The sequence below is a fragment of the Hyaena hyaena genome, unplaced genomic scaffold (assembly GCF_003009895.1).
Source record: "Hyaena hyaena isolate Hyena2069 unplaced genomic scaffold, ASM300989v1 scaffold_10, whole genome shotgun sequence".
In the NCBI taxonomy this organism is placed as follows: Eukaryota; Metazoa; Chordata; class Mammalia; order Carnivora; family Hyaenidae; genus Hyaena; species Hyaena hyaena.
Window position 1 is genome coordinate 2,456,603 of NW_024080642.1, and position 19,616 is coordinate 2,476,218.

At 42.2% G+C, this 19,616-nt stretch overlaps 1 protein-coding gene across 3 annotated transcripts in view; it reads right to left on the bottom strand.

Annotated features, from left to right (window-relative positions):
* The window catches only part of NF1 (neurofibromin 1), a 263,862-nt gene that overhangs the window by 7,618 nt on the left and 236,628 nt on the right, over positions 1–19,616 (bottom strand). For 2 of the 3 annotated variants that reach the window (XM_039252830.1, XM_039252820.1), the window contains 10 exons: positions 18,165–18,291; positions 16,469–16,600; positions 15,113–15,248; positions 13,737–13,894; positions 10,828–10,950; positions 10,305–10,435; positions 9,675–9,775; positions 8,464–8,606; positions 8,034–8,080; positions 6,570–6,786 (listed from right to left, as the gene is read on the bottom strand). In XM_039252830.1, coding sequence (XP_039108761.1) covers positions 6,570–6,786; positions 8,034–8,080; positions 8,464–8,606; positions 9,675–9,775; positions 10,305–10,435; positions 10,828–10,950; positions 13,737–13,894; positions 15,113–15,248; positions 16,469–16,600; positions 18,165–18,291 — 1,315 coding nt within the window. The remainder of the gene's footprint in view (positions 1–6,569; positions 6,787–8,033; positions 8,081–8,463; positions 8,607–9,674; positions 9,776–10,304; positions 10,436–10,827; positions 10,951–13,736; positions 13,895–15,112; positions 15,249–16,468; positions 16,601–18,164; positions 18,292–19,616) is intronic. The other variant, XM_039252840.1, reaches the window with a different exon arrangement.

The window sequence follows — 19,616 nt, forward strand, 5'->3', positions numbered from 1 at the left end:
GTGTGGAAATGTTTGTATTTTAAGCTAGATGTACAAAATTGTAACTACAAAAATTAACAACCATTTTAATAGACTTTCCTCAATTGCCAATACTTCTTTTGGTAGCAGGTCTAATCCTTTTGTATAATAGTTCTAGAAGAGTAGAAGAAGGCAAGACCGCTTTTATAAATCAGACATAAGTGGATCACATTTTTCTCTTCTTAGTCCTTAGAACAAACTGTGGGCTGCATTTCTCTTTTTTAAACACAGGTGATAGAGCACACAGCCAGCTCTAATCTCTAAGCAAATACTGGGATTGGATTTATATTGGTACTGGGGGAAAACAAGTACTTCCTAGGCCAGAAACTCGGCTCTCCCTATTAACTGTCCCTGGGGTTACCCTGCCTGTGTCGACCCAGGGCTGGGGCTGCGTGTTCAGTGCTGGGGGTGGGGGATAGAAGCAGCTCCTCACGGAGACGGGCCGCACAGCCCCGTGGGCCCAATGAGCACCAGACCCTGAAGCGGTGGGGTGACAGTGCCGCGGGTGCGAAGCCACACCGCTCCAGGGGACCGCGTGTCTAGGGTGAGCGCGGGGTACACAGTATCTTGCGCAGAGAGACGGAAGGAGAGAGTGCCTTGAGGAGGAAACGGCTGCATGAAAACTGCCGACTTAGAGCAAGGCAGAGAAGCTTCACAGACACGGAATGGGAGGAAAAACAGAAGTGAGTGGTGTCCACAGGAGTCTGTAAAAGGGCAACACACAAGTGGATATTGGATGACTGCTATGTTCCCTGGCTTTCAGAAGAGGTTTGTTCTGAATTATTGGACTCTGACCATTACTTTCCCAAATAATTACACTCTGTAAACAAATGCTAGAACTTCTAAATTTACAAAAAGAGGTGTTTCTACCACGCCCATTAGAATTTTAGTTTAAATTAGGAATTAACAAAAAAATTAAATGGAAAATTACCAGAAATCACACCAAGCAATGGCTCAGCTTAAAATTATTTTTCTCCTTTACATACAGGATAATAACACAGAAAAAGAAGAGAGAAAAAAAATCAAGAGAATGCCAGATAAAGGTCTGGGGGTACTACATGTAGCTCCCTGAAACATTAAAGTTGTTTCGGAGGTTTGAAGAAGGCCCCGGATAGAGGCCTTTAAGTTTCTTCTAAGAGGGAGACATTTTCAACCTGGTAAACACATTACTGGCTCAGAGCTACATCTAAGTGTCCAGAAACGGTTTTGCACACAATTACCGTGCACACGGCTGTCAGAGCTACTGGCTCAAAAATGCCCGGGATCCCTATTGTATTCCTAATCAAGGATGCTGAGGCCATCCAACTTCCCAGGGGGCAGGTCTGCATTTCAGAAGGAAAGTCAGTGAGTAACTGACAGGCTTGGACACGGTCCCAAAATAAAGTGGAAGGGGTCGTTTGAAAAACAACAACAAAAAAACTCAACTGAACAGGTTTTTGTTCTAAAGAATTCATGCCCCAATACTAACAGTAAAATAAGCTAACCAAAGGGGGAAAAAGATTCTTTTTCTAGCAGAAAACACTGAAAACAGATCACAGGCTTGGTTTGGTCAAAAAAAAAAAAAAAAAAAAAAAAAGAATAAAAAAAACCTCAACATTTCTCGAGGTCAAAAATACGTTATAAAAGTGTTTTTGTGACTGTTCCGTGATTCTTCCAAACAAATGTCCCTTTGATCCATCAGAANAACAAAAAAACTCAACTGAACAGGTTTTTGTTCTAAAGAATTCATGCCCCAATACTAACAGTAAAATAAGCTAACCAAAGGGGGAAAAAGATTCTAAAAAAAAAAAAAAAAAAAAAAAAAAAAAAAAAAAAAAAAAAAAAAAAAAAAAAAAAAAAAAAAAAAAAAAAGAATAACACACACCTCAACATTTCTCGAGGTCAAAAATACGTTATAAAAGTGTTTTTGTGACTGTTCCGTGATTCTTCCAAACAAATGTCCCTTTGATCCATCAGAATATGGTATAAAGTGCAACATGGCAAGTCCCACAGAAGAGGTCAAATGAAAAAACAGTTATCTGTGTCCACTTTACCTCTCTTATTCTGAAATGCGTTTGCGGGCAGGTACTACTCCTACCAGCTCGCCCGCTTCCTTAGGTCGGAAAGAGTTCCTTGCACGTAGTAAACAATGAATCTCCGTAGGACAGATAGCTGGAGTTTTGGTTACTTCCCACAGAGCACTCTAGTAATAACTTTGCACTTAAAAGCAAAGAACTTGTGTACATGAAGAATTTGTTTGAAGGGAGTAAAAACTTTAGCTCAAAACCCAATACTGAGACCCGGAGGCAAAAACTGCCACGTCTTTGGTGACCTGGGTCTCTCCCCTCCTTAAGTGTCCCCGGGTGCCTAGGGTACACCTCCAAAATGGATGTTCAAATGTTTACTGAATTAAATTGGAGCGTGAAAAAGACTAGGAGACCTGGGCAGAGAATAAATTAAATTTTAAAACATTGGAAGTGGATCTCTTTAATTTCTTTTTAATGAATACTAATTCCATCTGGATTTTATTTCGAATACACTTGCTCTTTAACATGCAAAGAAGATGCCAGGAGACTGCACTTGAAATGGTTATAAAGCATTCAGAACTATGGCTTTAAAAAGGTTTCTTTGCTCATCGCCTATGCTTACGCTCCCGGCTTGGCCTTAAGACAGAGAGTTCCCTCCCTCCAGCCCCAGCCTCAACATTTTTAAGTGGACAGACTTGATCTTCTGTCTCTAATCCTGGTTCTTCCATTCATGTCCAGCTCTACTACTCCGGACTTACAGTGGATTACAAAATCAATTTGGAATATTCTTATATATCAGAAAGTAAATTTTATGGATTCTCTTCAGGGTTCTCTGAGTGGCCTTTGGGAAAACCTGAAGAGGCAAAGTTCTATACCCACTTGGCTAAAAGGTCCCTGGTTAATACAACTTTACATGCACTGAACTCCACTGATGGCTCCGCTGCTGCCAAATTCAATTCCAACGAGGGAGGGAGCCAGAAAACAGCCACATACACATGTTAAAATACAGATTTATCAAAGAATCCTTGTGCGAAGGGGACGGACGAGTGAGCCAAGGATAACTGGTCAAGAAGAATGTGTTTTCAGAGGCAATCGCTTTGCGTAAGTAAATGACCACTGCGCGTCCTCAAGGGCGGGTGGCTGATCACCACCTGAAAGAACTTTGTTTAATTGAAGTGACGTTTAATGCCTGGGAGTGGGAGGGAGCTCAGGCATCTCTTCCCTAGCTGATTTGATGGCAGAGAATGCTGGCTGGTGACCAAAAAGAAAATACAGCAAAGTGGCTGACCTTGCTAAGAAACAACGGTCTAGACAGCAGGGCCCTGACTGACAAGGGGAGTTTGCAGTGAAGGGCTGAGCTCTAGGCAGATCCGCGCCATGCCTTTTGGACACAAGGCCACAGAGGCTTCACCTGCTTACAGCCAGGAGAAGGCGCAGATTAACTGTTGGGCAATCTGGTGGCAAGCCACATTTGTGCTCAGTGTCAGGGGGTGACATGGAGTTTCTTTAAATACTTCTGCTCGGGACTTGGCTAATGGGAGTGGCGAGCGGGAATTATTTTGCTTTTTCTGCAGCCAAACAGCAATGCTGAAACACTAGGCTGAGTTAGGAACCTGGATGAGACTCATCACTCCCTTTGGCATCTGCAAATTCCACTCCATAAAGAATAGAGGGGACAGGAATAGGAGATTACATGCAGCTAGAGATAAAAAGCAGTCTACCGAATTACAAATGAAATCCTGACTCTTAAAGAGGTATTCCAGAAGAGCAAAAGACAAGAGTGCAGTAATTACATACATAGGTAAGTCAGGATCCCTTCATGGAGATGAGCCCACAATTTAAAGATACAAAGGGGTTCGTTTCACTGGAGAGTGAAATCACTACTGAAAAGATAACCCTGTTCTCCAAAAACATGTGGGAAATTGATCTGGGAAACCAAGGACACACAATGTGCAATTCAGGGCCAGGAACTGAACACCATGATTCTCCTTAACTCAGACTGTTGCTTCTAAAGCCTCAGTTTCCCCTGAGCCTGGCCGAAGGTTTCCAGAGTGTGGCGGTCGGATCAAGCAGCCATCTGAAGACCCACCGGAAGTGGTGGTAGTGAACCACGATTGGTTCAGAACTGGAACCAAAAAAACAAATTGCTTCTCAGCCTTTTGGCCAAGAGCAAGGATAAAGCCGTAACTAAAACCCTACAGACCGTGCTCCGAGTTTTATAAACAATTCTAAAAAGAGGTTGCTGGGTAGGGGGATTTTTTTTTTTTTTTTTTTTTAAACAACCAATACAGGATATAAGCAATGAATCAACTAGCAGGGGAACCTGTACTGTTACCTTTATTCTCAATCGGATTATTTTCTGGTCTCCAGTAGTGGGCAAAGATGGGCAGAAATCTCCCTAACGTTTAGTCCGGGTGTAAAAAAAACAAAAAAGAGTTAATATGAAAACAAACCATCATTTTGACAGGTTTAACACCATGTGAGTAGCCCAAGAGGCAAAAGCTTGATGAAACAGATCAAACTTTAAAAAAACAAGAGGACGGTATAGACGGAATCTACACACTTTCTGATGGTCATTAACAACAAGGAACCCAGAGGACAGAAAGCCTTACAGAAGAAAAGGAGTGGTGGGCTCAGCGTGAGGCAGACGGAAGTGACGGGGCAGCGTAAATACACAAGTGAAAGGAAGCAGGAAATGAAGGGAAGGAAGAAGATGAAGGCTAGATGGCAGACGCATGCGGCAGACAGAGCACTGGCCGTGGTTCTGGAGAAGAACCGTGTGACAGAGCAACTACCTTTGCTCTTCTAAACCTCAGTTCCCCCATCGCCCTCAACCCCTGTGGGCCTAGAACTAAATTATCTCTGTAGTTCGCCTAAGCTCCAAAACGCAAAGATGTGGAGGGGGTGATGGTGAGGGAAAGAACTCGGTGGCTGCAGCATCTGGGAGAAAGTGTATTTTCAGTCTTTCCCTGGCTTTAGTGGTTGAAACACCGACACCGGGCCAAGAGCACAGGCAGGCCCTAGAGCAGGGCCTCTCCCACTCCGGCGTACGGAACAGTCAGCCGGGGTGTTTGTTAAAGCAGATTGCTGGCTGGCCCCATGCTTGGGCTTCCTTATGCGCGAGGTCTGCGGTGGGACTCTAGCACCTGCATTCTAGCAAGCCCCCAGATGAGGCAGATGCTGCTCTGGGGTCACACTTGGAGAAACGCTGTCCTATGGAATAAATGACAGAGGGCAAAGGAGCGTGGTTATCTGCGGAAGGAAAGTTGGCCACATTTCTCTGATTTCTTGGAGGAAAAAAGAGCCTAAGTACAGTAAGGTGACAGATAAATAAATGCTGGACCAAATCGTTTGTCTGCTCTGCTGACCAAAGCTTTGTTGTCGACCAGAGTTTAACAGACGAACACAGGTTATTTAATATGATGGTTCATAATATGAACTGGATATTGTATTAGCCGAGTTCTTCAGGCCTTCAAAACTATGTATGTGTAAATACTCAGGCAAAAACTGGGATTATAAACCAGGTCCTATTTATGTGTCTTGAACATCACAAAATAGGAGTACTGCTTTTTAAAAGAAAATCCATGTGAACACCTAAAAAAAGAACGACACATAGTACCTTTCCTTACAGCATGAGGGGCTTCATAAGTAAAATGTTCAGATAATGGAACTTTAAATGCGAAACCGTTTCTAAGTTTTCACCGTTTGAGAGGCCAGCCCTTCTGAAGAGGAAACACGGGCACACAGCAGCCCTCCCTCACCACCCACGGCCAGCAGCACAGACAACGGGGTCAGTTCTGCAGAAGCGCCTCTAGGGCGGACCAGAGCCCTGTGAAAACCTTCGCCGGGACCCTGAACGAGCCCAGGAGTCTAGGTCTGCCATCTCTGCCATCGTGTGGGACTCAGCCCTGCGCCAGCCATTAGCTGCTCCATCTCAGGGTTTCCACCTCTTGGCTGCGTGTTTCTGGCACACTCTTCCCATGTGGACCGAAGAGCGACTCCATGGTAAGGAATACACTCACGAGCTTTAAGATGTCATTTTCTGGAGATGGCTTTTTTTCTGGCTGTGAATTTACAGGTTTTCAGGTTGGTCTCCGGACAGTGGAGCTGCTGCTGGCAACAGGGAGGTGGGGCACTACCACACTTTTGTATTTTTTGGATACTGTTTGCTGCATCAGGGACACAGAGGCCCTTAGGGCGAGGCTAGGCTATCTCGTGAGGGAGTTCTAATCCTCTTCACTTACAGGGTAAGGCACCTGAGAGGCTGCTCTTCCTGCCCAAACTCTAAAAAAATCATCAACCTCAGAACACTATGTGAACACTAAACATTTCACTGCCTTACGAATAACTGTTTGAAAGTAGAAAGCTTTATAGAGTAACAAAGTTCAAGTCAGCTATAAGGTAAAGGAGAAATGTAAGATGAACCTTATGACCAAAAGGAGCAAACTCTACTGTAAATATACTATAACCTGATAACAAGGGAAGTCCTGCTGTTGGTATATTAATAGTATTGCTCAAATTTATATAAAGATTACATTTACTAACCTGGGGAATGCTGGGAAGTGGCGAGTGAGGTCATGGAATTAGAAAGGTTAAGGTTAGCAGTGATACTGAGCTGGCTCTGCACTGCAGGAGGATAAGGAGAAGTGGGTGTCAGGAGGGACTCCTCACTGGTTTCTTCATCAATTCCAGGCAAATACGTGTCAATCAAGGCATCAAGAAACTTAACAATAAGCTCAGCATAGTCTGGGATTTGGGTTTGCTGTAATGGAAAATATAGGAAATTATTTTAGCTCCATTCTTTTTTTTCTGTAAATCCCCTTTGAAGCCACAAAAGATTAACTCAATTTTTGTTTTGGGCTTAATGTACTGTTTTCTCTTCTTTTGTATTCTGCAGCATTAAGAAGGTGGGGGTGGGGGTGGTGTCGTACTCTAGACTACCATAGGACTTAACGCTGGGAATTTTATTCAGCTTACACCTAGGGCTTCCGAATGAACCTGTAATTACTGAAAGCCACGGAGAGGCGAAGACGGCATGAGTCCTGAGACAATAAAACCATCAGGAATGATGTCCAGCCAGTTTTCCGAAACAGAGAAAATGAGCGGAGTATCATCATTCTGGCTGCCATGTAGATATCTGACTAACTGACCACTGGGAAGGGCAGAGGAGGGCGGGCAAACTACTCACATTCCTGCACGAGATACTTATTTCTAGGAACTCAGACCCATTTTAAAAATCACAACCTTTGCATATCAAAAGATACTCAGTAATAACTGAACAAAATAAAAAGGAAATATCTAACTCTTAAACCCAGGACAAGGTTTAGTAATTCATATTGCTTTACCAGCCTGTAGCTATAATACTGCACTAGGAACGTGGGGGAAAGAAACAGAAGTCCTGCCTTCAAGGAATCTCAATCAATCTAGAGGAACCATAAATAGAATAATCAAAAACACATTTATGTAGCACTGTATCAACTGATGCCAATCAAAGAAAAAAATGAAGAGGAACAAATAAGGAAATATTCAGGGAAGAATGAATCTAATCCAACAGGTTGGAAGGAAAAATGTTTTCAGGAAGTAATTTTTTTTTCTTTATGTAATTTTTTAAGAACGGAGACTGAACTGACGTATAACATTGTATTACTTTTGCGTCACAAGGTAGATTTTAACCACAGGTAATGCTCCTTTCTGATTACAAGACACTTAAGTGTATGCATTACGATCATCAAACACATGAGTGACTGAGAGCAGAAAACTTTGCAGAAGTTCATCACACCCTTCTGAAAAGTCAAGTTGAACTGAGTCGTTTTCTTGTAAAAACTAATATATAAAGCTATTAAAGGTGCAGCCTCTTGGAAAGAGTCTCTGGTGGAAAACATTTTAGAAAAATCACGTGTTTCTCGTGATCATCATTCTGGCTTTCAGAGTATTGTGTGTTCTTAGAGCAGGTACACTAATGCGAACAAAAACTTTGTTCTATCAGTAGAGAAAAAAATATTTTCTTACCTTTGAAAAGGGTCCTGCAAACCGCCACAAGCCATTAAAACCAAAACCTGCAACAAATCAAATGTTACTCTTAGAACAAGCACGGCACTCTCTTAATCTTAACAGAAATGAAATAAGTTATATAGTTGGTGACACTTAAAACCTACACACATTTGAAACCATTTTTTTTTTTTTTTAGAATGAATGTCAGGGGAGACTAAAACTCACGTAAAACCTACTCAGTATCAAACCGTATTTTAATCTTAAAAAGTTGTAAGCCACAACTCCGTATTGTATTGCACCACTGAACGTACAATGAAAAGGGTCAGAAAACGGCATATGGGGAGAGATGTATGAACAAGCCAACCCCTTATAAAGAACTGTGCGGTCACGCACTCTGAACCAGCGCACACACTAGCAAGTCCATCGACCACCCTCCCGGGACATTTACTTTGCAGGTAAGAGGTCTGGTACTGCGGTGGGGACTCTTCATGGTACACCACACTCTGCACAATTCCATGAATTGGATTTAACAGATTTGGATCTTGGCACAATGACAACAGCGTGTTGATCTTAGAGTCCAACAAATTGTGTCTAAAACAAAACACAACACAACACAGGAACATTTTAAAGGAGAATGAAGTGAAAATATACACCGGAAAACATCATATAGTCCCCAGAACAATGTGATAAAAATGAAGGGAGAGGAGTGTTTTTTTCTTTCTGGTGCTTTCCCAACTTTCTATAATAAATTCCGAGTTTACTTTTTGGTTTGTCCTCTTTTCTTCTTTCTGGTCATCGAGAAAAATATGGTGAAAACAACCAACTAGTACTGTCAAATAACCAGGTTTAATTATATACGGTGACTGTTTGCTCAAGCCAAGGTTGGCTTCTATCATTCAATATGTTTTAGGGCCTTTTCTTTCTGCTGACCGTTGATTTGTGCCCAGGGAATTAAAACTAAATTTCATACCAGTCAATGTTTAATAAATGCTGAATCAGATCCATTTAGGAAAGCAAAATTGATTTGAAGGGGTGGAACATATGATCTATTCAAAATTAAGAGGAAATTAACTATGTCTAACCCGGCTACACTCCATTAATAGAAATAATCAAGAGGCAACTATATAAAATTCTGAAGTCTTAAAATGAGATTAAACAAAAGTAAGGATATAAAGATACTACACAGAAGGTCTAGATCACGAACAGAAGTTCCTAAGTCTCTTTGGGTTATTTAGATTTGAATACTTTGAGGCTAATATGACCTTCGCTCTTAATAGAGAATAAAAGTCATCTCCTATATAGAAGGTTAATTTTGTTTTCACTCAGCTGTGGATAAATACAAAAGCTCTACCAAAAAATGAAACCAAAACAGGTACACAGAGCATCGAATGGTTTGCTCCTAAGTGAGGGAATGAACAATGCTCATCATGATGAAGCACTTAAAAAAAATCAACAAGATAAAAAAATTATTTTTCCTAATAGGCCAAAACTCGTCTTGGCCCCCACTAATCCCACGGTCTCTAAGCTAAAATCTCTATCACACTGCCTCACCGCCCCCCAACCAGTGAACATTATCAGATGATACTTTTCCTGAGCTTTTGTAAAGCATGTGGCTTCAAGACAGATACAAAAAGTTAAACACAAATAAGAGATACTTACACGACGGGAAAAACTTTGGGGAAAACCACACTGGCTTCCGCTAAGTATTCATAAAGAATTCGCTGATCAAATTCATCTGTGGTATATTTTACCAGCGTAGCCTGCCGAAGTGCAAAAAAGTCAACAAGAACACATTTTATTTAGTGGCTGAACTGTTATTTGTTCTGGTGAGAAGCAGAAGACAGTCTTCCTTTCACGTGTTTAAAATTTAAGGGCCTCCTGAGAATAGACTGCAATAAAAATGTGAGGGCAAATGTGTAGCAACATGGATGGACCTTGAGGGTGTTATGCTGAACGAAATAAGTCAGGCAGAGAAGGACAAATATCATATGTTTGCACGTATAGGAGGATTAGGAGGAACTTGACGGAGGAACAAGGGGGAGAAGAAGGGGGGAAATGGTGGGGGAAAGGGAGAGAGGCAAACCATGAGAGACTCTTGAATGCTGACAAAAACTGAGGACTGATGGATGTGGGGGGGCGGGGGGGATGGGCATGGAGGAGGGCACTTGTGGGGGATGAGCACTGGGTGTTATGTGGAAACTAATTTGACAATAAACTATTTGTAAAAAAAAAAAAAAAAAAATGTTGAAGGCAAAAAACCCACCCTCCACAAAAAGTCAAAAATTTTACCAGAACGGTAAGAAGGAGCGCTTGGATCTTCGGATCAGTAAGTACTTCTTCATCCAAGAGAACATTTGATTCAGACACCGAGACTTTACGTAAATGCGGGTGTTGCTGCGACGAGGAAATCCTCTGAGTCTCTGCAGTGAGATACGGATTAACATGATCAGCTGTACTGAGCGAAAGTTCACACTAGACACCACTTCACCTAACATACTTTAATGTTACTTCTAAAATTCAATAGCTTTTTAGCAGGTACTTAAAACAGCAACAGAAACAACATACAGAATTAATATTCACCTACACACAAGTTCTGGCTAGCTATTTACAATGCTGTAGATCACATACATGATTACTTTTCATACAGATTTCAGGAATATTTTCGTTTTAAGGACCATATAGCTTATCTTCTGAGAAAGAGCAAATGCGTCTATATTTCATCCTCAAGATTCCAAGAAATGGCTGGAAAGCAAATATGGCTCTCCCGCCTTATTTTCAATGATCTAGATCAATTATTAACTCTGTTTCTCACCCATTTCATAATCAGTTTCTGCTACTCTCCTCATTTTGGGGGGTGTTGTGATCCCTGATTCCATTTCTTGCCTTTTAGGAGCCTTTGTGTCTGATATCAAGTGATCAAAACTTTTCCTTGTTCCTATAAACAAAAGTTACAGAATATGGCAGTTCATTAACCACAGTGTCTGTGAATAGGATTTATACTAAAAAGAAAATGTCTGGACATCAAGTGTTTAAGTTTTCACTTAAGGACGCAAAGAAAGCTCAAACATATCCCTGGGGGCAGAGCCTCTCTCCTTTGGTTTCCATCTTGTCAAGGAACTTTGGCCCCATGGCTTTCCATCTCAGGACCGGATGTACCTCGCTGGTCCAAATTAGACTGAGATTACATTCACCACACTGGAGGGAACCAAGCTCTGCCAACAAGTACAACGTTTGACGAGGGGTACGGGGTGCGCACTGTTCAGCACTGAAGATCAACTATGTCTGAACAGCCTTCTCTCAATTCAAGAAATTCTGCTCGTGGCAAGGACTAGTCATGAACAGGAAAATTTTCCAAATGTGGGCAGGATCAAAGTTTGACGCTAGTTCTTCTATCTTGCATGGAAAACAACACTTGCATGCCTGAACGTACTACATAATAGATATACTGGGATGTGCTTCAAAAATGGCCAAGCAGCACTGTCTCCACTGGCTTTGAGTCTCTCTAATCATGTATCGCGCTACGTGAAATACCTTTCTTTCTCCTATTTAAAGTAATGAAAGTGAGGGGCGCCTGGGTGGCTCAGGTGATTAAGCGTCCAACTTCGGCTACGGTCATGATCTCACAGTCTGTGAGTTCGAGCCCCACGTCAGGCTCTGGGCTGACGGCTCAGAGCCAGGAGCCTGCCTCAGATCCTGTGTCTCCCTCTCTCTCTACTCCACCTCCCCACCTCTCTCTGTCTCAAAAATAAGCGAACACTGAAAAAGAAAAATGTAAGTAGTGAAAGTGGATTATCTGGACTTGCACTAAGTCTCATCTGTTCTACTCCACACATCACTGCACACCTTCCTGTCTTCTCCATTCTCCCACGGCTCCTGCCTTAGTGTAGGCCCACACGCCTCCTGTTTGGATGCTCTATCAATCCCTTATGGGGTCTCCTTGCCAAGCACCTCTGCCTATTTCTCCATGTCGCAGTCAGAAAAACTTGCCTAAAAACAGAACTTGCTGACGTTCCTTCCCTACTGGGTACAAAAGGCTGAATCTCTCAACACGGCCCACAAAGGCTCCGGCAGTCTCGATCCCGGCGTCCTCTCACCCTACCTCCCAGAGCTGCTCTTCCTGACCTGGCTTTCCTCACGTCACTCCCCGTCTCTTGAACACTCGCCTTCCTCACCCTGTATCTGTCAGGCAAGCACACAGTAAATCTTCCACGCTCGGGCCAAAAGTTACTTCCTCTCTGCAGCCTTTTCCAATTTCCCCAGATCCTCAGTTTCCCCTCAGCAAGAAGTGTTACTTAGTGGCTCTTGGGGATGCTTTTGTAATCAGCTGATTGTGAGTCTGGCCACCCAACTATGAGCTGTTCAAGGTAGAGACCGTAACTTGTTCATCTAGCACATGGGCTAACTGAATTCAACAGTCCATTTTCTCTAAACTTAGTTTTTCACCGATACCTTCCCTAGCATGAAAATCCAGAATTACAGAACACAGAGTTATCAGGAAACTCCTCGAAGACTATTTCATGACACAGTATAAACAGAAAGAAACTCAAACAAAAGGTACAACCCTATGTGACTAGTGACAAGGATTAACCTTCACAGTTTCTGTTTCTTTCATGACTCACTGGCAGGTTATTTATTTCACCCTTCATTGTTTGTTCACCAAAGTTTTCCTTATGAACACAAACATTTCCCCAATTCCCAAAGATATTTAAAAACACGGGGCGCCTGGGTGGCTTAGTCGGTTAAGCGTCCGACTTTCGCTTAGGTCATGATCTCGTGGTTCGTGGGTTCGAGCCCTGCGTCGGGCTCTGTGCTGACTGCCAGCTCAGAGCCTGGAGCCTGTTTCAATCTGTGACTCCCTCTCTCTCTGACCCTCCCCTGCTCACGCTGTCTCTCTCTCTCTCTCTGTCTCTCCTAGAAACAAACAAAAAACATTAAAAAAAAAAAGATATTTAAAAACATGCTTGTGCGGATAACTGAGACCCATTGGGCCATTCATGGTGCTGGTCACTGAAATACGGATCCTGAGGTCTGCTAGTAACAATTACAACTTTAGGCCACGGTGTGTAAGGGCACCTTTGCGTGTCCTCTATGGTGAGGCGGGGTGAGTGTCCCCTCTCGCTATTTACGTTCAGATTTTGTAAAGGGAAGGGTCTCACAGAGTTTTAGGTGTACCTCTCGTTGACAGAGGCCGATGTAACTGAGCAATCTTCATTCTCAAGAAGAATCACAGAGTAATAAAGCACGCAGCAATCAAAACCACCTTGCTTTACTGTCTTTCTAGAGAAAAGGTGGCAACCGGCACCATCCGGCTTCACAGCACGTATACTGATGTGTTCTGCTCTCAGGCGAGACCCTTGGGGAGGTACACTGTTAAAGGCCCTGCGTCTGAGCGCAGCAAGCAGTACTTCTCACGAGTGCCTGGTGCTTTTCCCTCTCCCGCTTCCCTGCTGTCTGGCCGAGGCAGCACAAAACCAGGACAGGCACAGTACGCCATCCAGGAACCAGAACAGGCGGTTTCAAGATCCCACTCTCATTCCTCTGTCTTAACTGATAGGGCTTAACCGACCTATCAAACTCTCTTGTATTGGCATCAAAAACTTTGCTACATCAAAATGGGAAATTGTGATGATTCTGAACAGCTTCAAGTAATTTTCCAAGAGTGAAAGTATCTGACCAGAAAAAACAAGTATAAAAAATTCTATGTAAGTGAGATAAACTAACCCAGCAACTTCTTCGTATTGGCCTGAGAAGGCTGCCCCATGTCCAAACTCATGGATTTCCTGGCCCGGGGACTGGTCTGGCCCACGGTAGGATAGGTGGCGGCAAGGTAGCCTTCAGAACCTTTGGGAGACGACCACGGCTGGTTCTCCTTTAGTGTCCTGAGAGATTTAAACAAATGGGAAGAATTAGGGGACATGGTGACCAAGACAACCACTGCCTGCCCCTCTCGATCGGCTGTCCTATTTCCCAACGATGGCACTCACTTCATTTTATAACTGCACTTTAAAGGGCTCTCGGGTACAAACTCTTAGTGTATGTTCAAGAAATATTCTCTTTCTTCCTTTGTTTCTTGAATTTATTTGGGAAATTGTCTTAAAAATTAGCACTTTTCTCCTTAGTACCTACTTTCTTGCCACGATATCTTATACACAGTAGGCGCTCACTGATGCACGGCAGAACCGTATCCCATTGATCTTTTAATCAGGGGAAATCAAGTCTGAACAGGCAATTGTATTCTTGGTTTAAAAACCCAGAAAATCAACTATACTTTGGCAAAAGAACACCAGCAACCTCATTTTTTCCTTTTCATAACAAAAAGGGCATATCTCAGAAATATATAATCATAGAAAGGATTGAAGAATAAGACTATCAAAAACCAAGCATGGCTGGAAAACTTCTGCATACATTGTGAAAATCTCAGTGGGCAACCGTGGAAGACTTTTTAATCAAAGCGGGATGCTGATAAATTGAAGGGTAGAAGCTCTACAGATACAAGATTACTTTCCTATATTCAACACAGTACCTAAAACTTAAAGATGACTTTTAATTGAAAATATAGAAAGTCTCCAAAGTTTCATGTCATTTCTCCCTGTTATAGTGAAAACTAAATCACCTCAAACTGCGCTGACAACAGGGGGCATAATGCGATTATCCTACCATAGAACATTCTCAAGTGGCAGAAGGAAATACGACAAATGTGGTGGCATGCGTATCTTTGCACAAATCTGAAAAGCTTAGTCTTCCATCATTAAGAATGTGATGTTGCTTATATTTCATGTTCGTTTTTTCCTAGGCCTTCTCTTACAAGCCAGTCATTTCAATAGATCATCTCTTCCTTACTCAACTGGTCTGTGCCTAACAGAGGCAAACTAATGTTAACATGATTACGGTTAGGTTACATGAAGAGAAACTTTCCTACTACTAATCCACATAAAACACTGTGTGTAAAAGGAGTTTGGATTTATATACTCTTCCTAGATATCTTTACATTCCCCTATATATTACCTTCTTGATTATTCTTGCTGCCTGTCTCCACTCGTATGGAAAATTGAAACCTGATTATAATTACATAGTTATGGGAGAAGAAGTCTACTTACCTATAGTTGGGGTCGCCATGGTGGATGGGATATGTATCCATAGGAACATTTTCCATTGAAATATCAGTAAGAAGAAGAGACTTTCTATGTTTTAGGCTGCAGCGACTTCGAACCTCCTCAGACACTGTGAGTAAGGCTTAAAGGAAAAAGAATGCAGATTAGAAAATTTAACAAATTGCAAGTGTGACTTAAAACAGGATACATTTCTTACAACCTCCTAAAGAGGTTAGCAGCTGTCAGACATGCAGAGAAAGTATGAAGTTTAAGGATATAAATCACTTTGGGGCGCCTGGGTGGCTCAGTTGGTTAAGTGTTTGACTTCAGCTCAGGTCTGATCTCACCGTTCCTGAGTTTGAGCCCTGCATCAGGCTCTGTGCTGATAGCTCAGAGCCTGGAGCCTGCATCGGATTCTGTGTCCCTCTCTCTCTCTCTGACCCTCCCCTGCTCTCGCTCTCTCTCTCTCTCTCAAAAATAAATAAACATGAAAAAAAAAAAAGGATATAAACCACTTAGGACAGACTTTCTTACCTTGGAAGTTTATGGTCAGTTTTGAAAGACTATGTAAATATGAAATATACTGAGATTTAATAAGTACCTTAGTATTTGTCAAGTGCTTTAATGTACATTTGATCTCCACAAACACAGAAAGTAGGCAGGAAAGGTGGTATAAGGTCTATTTTTCAGATCAGGCAAAGTACTGAGATATTAGATGATTAGCCCAAGGGCAAATGATTCCAACAGAAAAGCTGCCACAAAATGCAGTCTCCTAAACTGGGAATCCACACTTTCCACTGAACAACTACATTCGAGAACTGCATTATACGGGAGCGCTAAGCGTTGTCGAGTGGAGAAGCACAAACTGGGTAAGAGCAAGGAGGAAGGTTTAATGGGATGGGGGATGGGCAGACATCTGGCTAAAACAAATGGCGTCAGGAACGCCTATTAAGAGGCAGAAAGGCAATTCCAGGAGAGGAGCTTACAACAGCCCATCCATCCATCTGCGGAGGTGATAAAAACTGGGACTTACGGAACTTAGGGAAAGACGAGGTCAGGAGAACGGCTGGAGGGCCCAAGGGTGCCAGGCTGAGGCCTTCAGATGTTATGACAGAAAATAGGGAACCACGCGGTGTCTTGAACCAAAGATGACCAAGGGAGTGCATTTCGGACTGTGGCGCAAGTTCTTTCACAAGGAAAAATGTTGTGGCAAAACTTGCAAAATTTTAACCACCACCGCAGGACTGGTGCTTATGGACTATGAGCTCTTTATCCCGCCAAGCAACCAGCTGGATGAAGGACTGACAGGTGTTCTTAGATACGGATTCGCTAAGAGTGATTCTGTCCGTTTTGTGCTTTTACCTGCTAAGTAAGCCACGCTCTGTGTGTTCACCTCAAACTTGTCACAGTTTCTGTGTTTGTTAACCAGAGTCAGTAGTGTGTGCAGAATTCTGACCGTTCTTGCAACGATGGCAGGCGAAGGATGCCTGTAGCCTGCAAGAAATCAAAGTGAACAGGAAGTTAATCCATTCTTTCCACGATGATTCCTGGAGCTCTCACCTGCTGGCTAGCAACTTGACAAAGAAGGGAAAAGTCCTGCCTTCTGAGAACGGCTGTTTGGGAAGATAAACGTACAGGTGTGAGTGCTTAATTACATAAAAGATTAAGTACCAACTCTTTTTGGTAGAAGAGAATACTGTTTCCTGGAACTCGAAGGTACCTCAGGGAGAGGAAAATTAGGAAAGGTGGATGTGGTTTCAGATATCCCGTTCCCTAAAGCCATGCAGGGACTTAAAAAAAAAAAAAAATCTATGTATTGGAGATCATCTTAAGATCTTTTGAAAATAGGGTTCTTGTGCTCAAAATTCTTTTTTTTATTCTTAAAGAAAAAAACCCTGGTGATGTAGGACGTGTATGCTCTCAGAACCCAAAGAACAGGGTTGAGCACAGAGTAAGCTTGATCTTTGGACACCTTTTAAACAGTAATGCTACTCCGTTTTACAGTAGGGGGTGTATACGCGGAAAACCCCTGGCACATTTCTAGAAATACAGAGCGGGCGAGCGCTTAGCCAGCCTAGTGCAGCCCTTCTTTTGAATTCCTGGAGTCAGTGTAATGTCTCTCGGGCAATCCCTATTTGCCTTAGTGATTAAAACTATTCATATTTTTGCAGAAGTTTCATGAGGTGATGAAATCAAATGTTTACATTCGCAGTAGTGGGTGTATGTACATATGTCAGGTGAAAACTGGGGGAATCTCCATGATCCCTCCATCCTGAGAATCATTTAAATTGACACAAAACTCTAATTGGGTCCTAAGGGCTGCTTAGGACCACTGGTTCATGCGAGTTCCTCATCCCAAGCCTCACCCTACCCTGCTCTTGCCTCTGACCCCCCCTCACATGCCGTTCCTTAACAGCACCGTCTCTGGCCACGGCTGTCCCCTGTTAATAAACCAAAGCTAACCCACACTGAAGTCAGCAGTGGGGAGAACAGCCAGGACAGGCAGGGATCGGGCCGGGGCTGCAAGCAGCTGAGACCACTGCTGTAAGCAATACAGAAAGTGGGGTGAGGGGAGTGTGGGGTACCAGAGAGGTGAGATTCTGTGGTACATATGTAACAATGCAACTAATCAACAATATGTTAGAAACAAGTGGAGGAAAGTCTGTGATCAAACCTCTAACGTATCATTTTCTAATATCATTTTCTAACCTAAGTTACAAGTAACACTTACTGATTTGCAGTCTGTCTTATTTCCAAGAACCAAAAAGATACTTAGTGCTGACTAATAATAACAGCTAGTAGGAAGTCCGGTACTTAGGATTATTGTAAGAATCAACTCTTTTGGTTTTTAAGGGAAATATGATATTCGATGTGGACATTAGGCTCTTATATTAAAATAAACACTGAATAAAACATAGCTCAGGAAGACAGATATATTTGCAGTTAAAGTAAGACATTTGAGCCAAATTATTTCAATTTACTAAAATTATGAATTATTTTAGTTACTTCAGGCTTCTTGATATCATTTCATAAAACTCTTCTGACCCAAGGCCTCTACCTTTTAAGAGGTGTCCAACCAGCGCGAAGTTAAAGTTAGAGTTGAAGTTGAGTCCAACAAAATGGTCCATCTGCTTGCAGTGCCATTCCAGAGGATTCCGGATGGCCATAAATACTTCCTCCGGACTCTATTAAGGATAACCAGAAGACGGTTGATGGAGTTCACACAGGATCTTTCCTTAAAGTACCACTTAATTGGTTTTTGATTGTGTTCAATTGCTATGACAACATGAGTAATCCTTTCGAGTTGAGAGAAACTATTTTCCGATGACTACAGAAAACCGCAGAACGTTTTAGATGCTACAAATAAGTTAGGGTGGGCCGATCAAGCATATATAAATAATAAGATGACAGAAGATGAAATAGCTTGGATTTATGAGGCAAAACAAATGGTTATCAATTTACATTGTGATGACTTTTTAAAAACTAGAATTATTGTTGTTTTAAATAAGACCATCTTTTGAATTGTAGCAGGTATAGTGTTTTGTATACTATGACTGAAAACTCAAAAGACAACAAAAAGAGTTCTAATTTACTGAGTGACTGCAGTATACAACAACGTTAGATGGATTATTGCACCGGAGCCTTAAAGCCATCCAATGCAGTCAATATTAGCTCCATTGTACAGATTTATTCACTCATTCTTTTACTTATCAAGTACTTATTATGTGTTTTTGATGTGCCAGGCATGGTTCTAGGCTCTGTAAATAAATGAATGAACTGAACAAAAACTAGTCACCTTGGTGGATTTTACATTCGAGTGGGGGGAAAAGCAAGGAAGCTGAAAACTTAAAAATGCTATGCAACTTGCCCAACATAATTAGGGTTTAAGGTCACTGGGTAAAGCTCCAGAATTTGTATTAAAAAAAAAAAAAAAAAAAAAAAGCCTAGGGAGGGGCACCTGAGTAGCTCCGTCACTGAAGCTTCTGACTCCAGCTTGGGTCATGATCTCATGCTTTGTGAGTTCGAGCCCCACATCAGGATTTCTGCTGTCAACGCGGAGCCCACTTCATGTGTTATGTCCCCCTCTCACTCTGCCCCTCCCCTGCTTGTGCACTCTCTTTCCCAAAAAAATAAACTTAAAAAAACCCCCAAAAACCGAAAAATAAATAAAAATTAAAGCGCCATCATGAACAGAGATTTTTTTTTTTTTGTTCGCTTTTTGATTTTTAATTTTATTTAAATCCAAGTTACTTAACATATACTGTAATAATAGTTTCAGGAGTAGAAGTTAGGGATTCATCAAATACATCTAACACCCAGTGCTCATCCCAGCAAGTGCCCTCCTTCATGCCCATCGCCCACTTAGCCCATCCTCCGCACCACACCTCTCCGGCAACTGTTGGTTTGTTTTCTCTGTATTGAAGAGTCCCTATAGTTTGCCTCCCTCTCTGTTTTTATCCTAATTTTCCTTCCCTTTCCTGAACAGAGATTTTTAAAAGCCAACAACTGA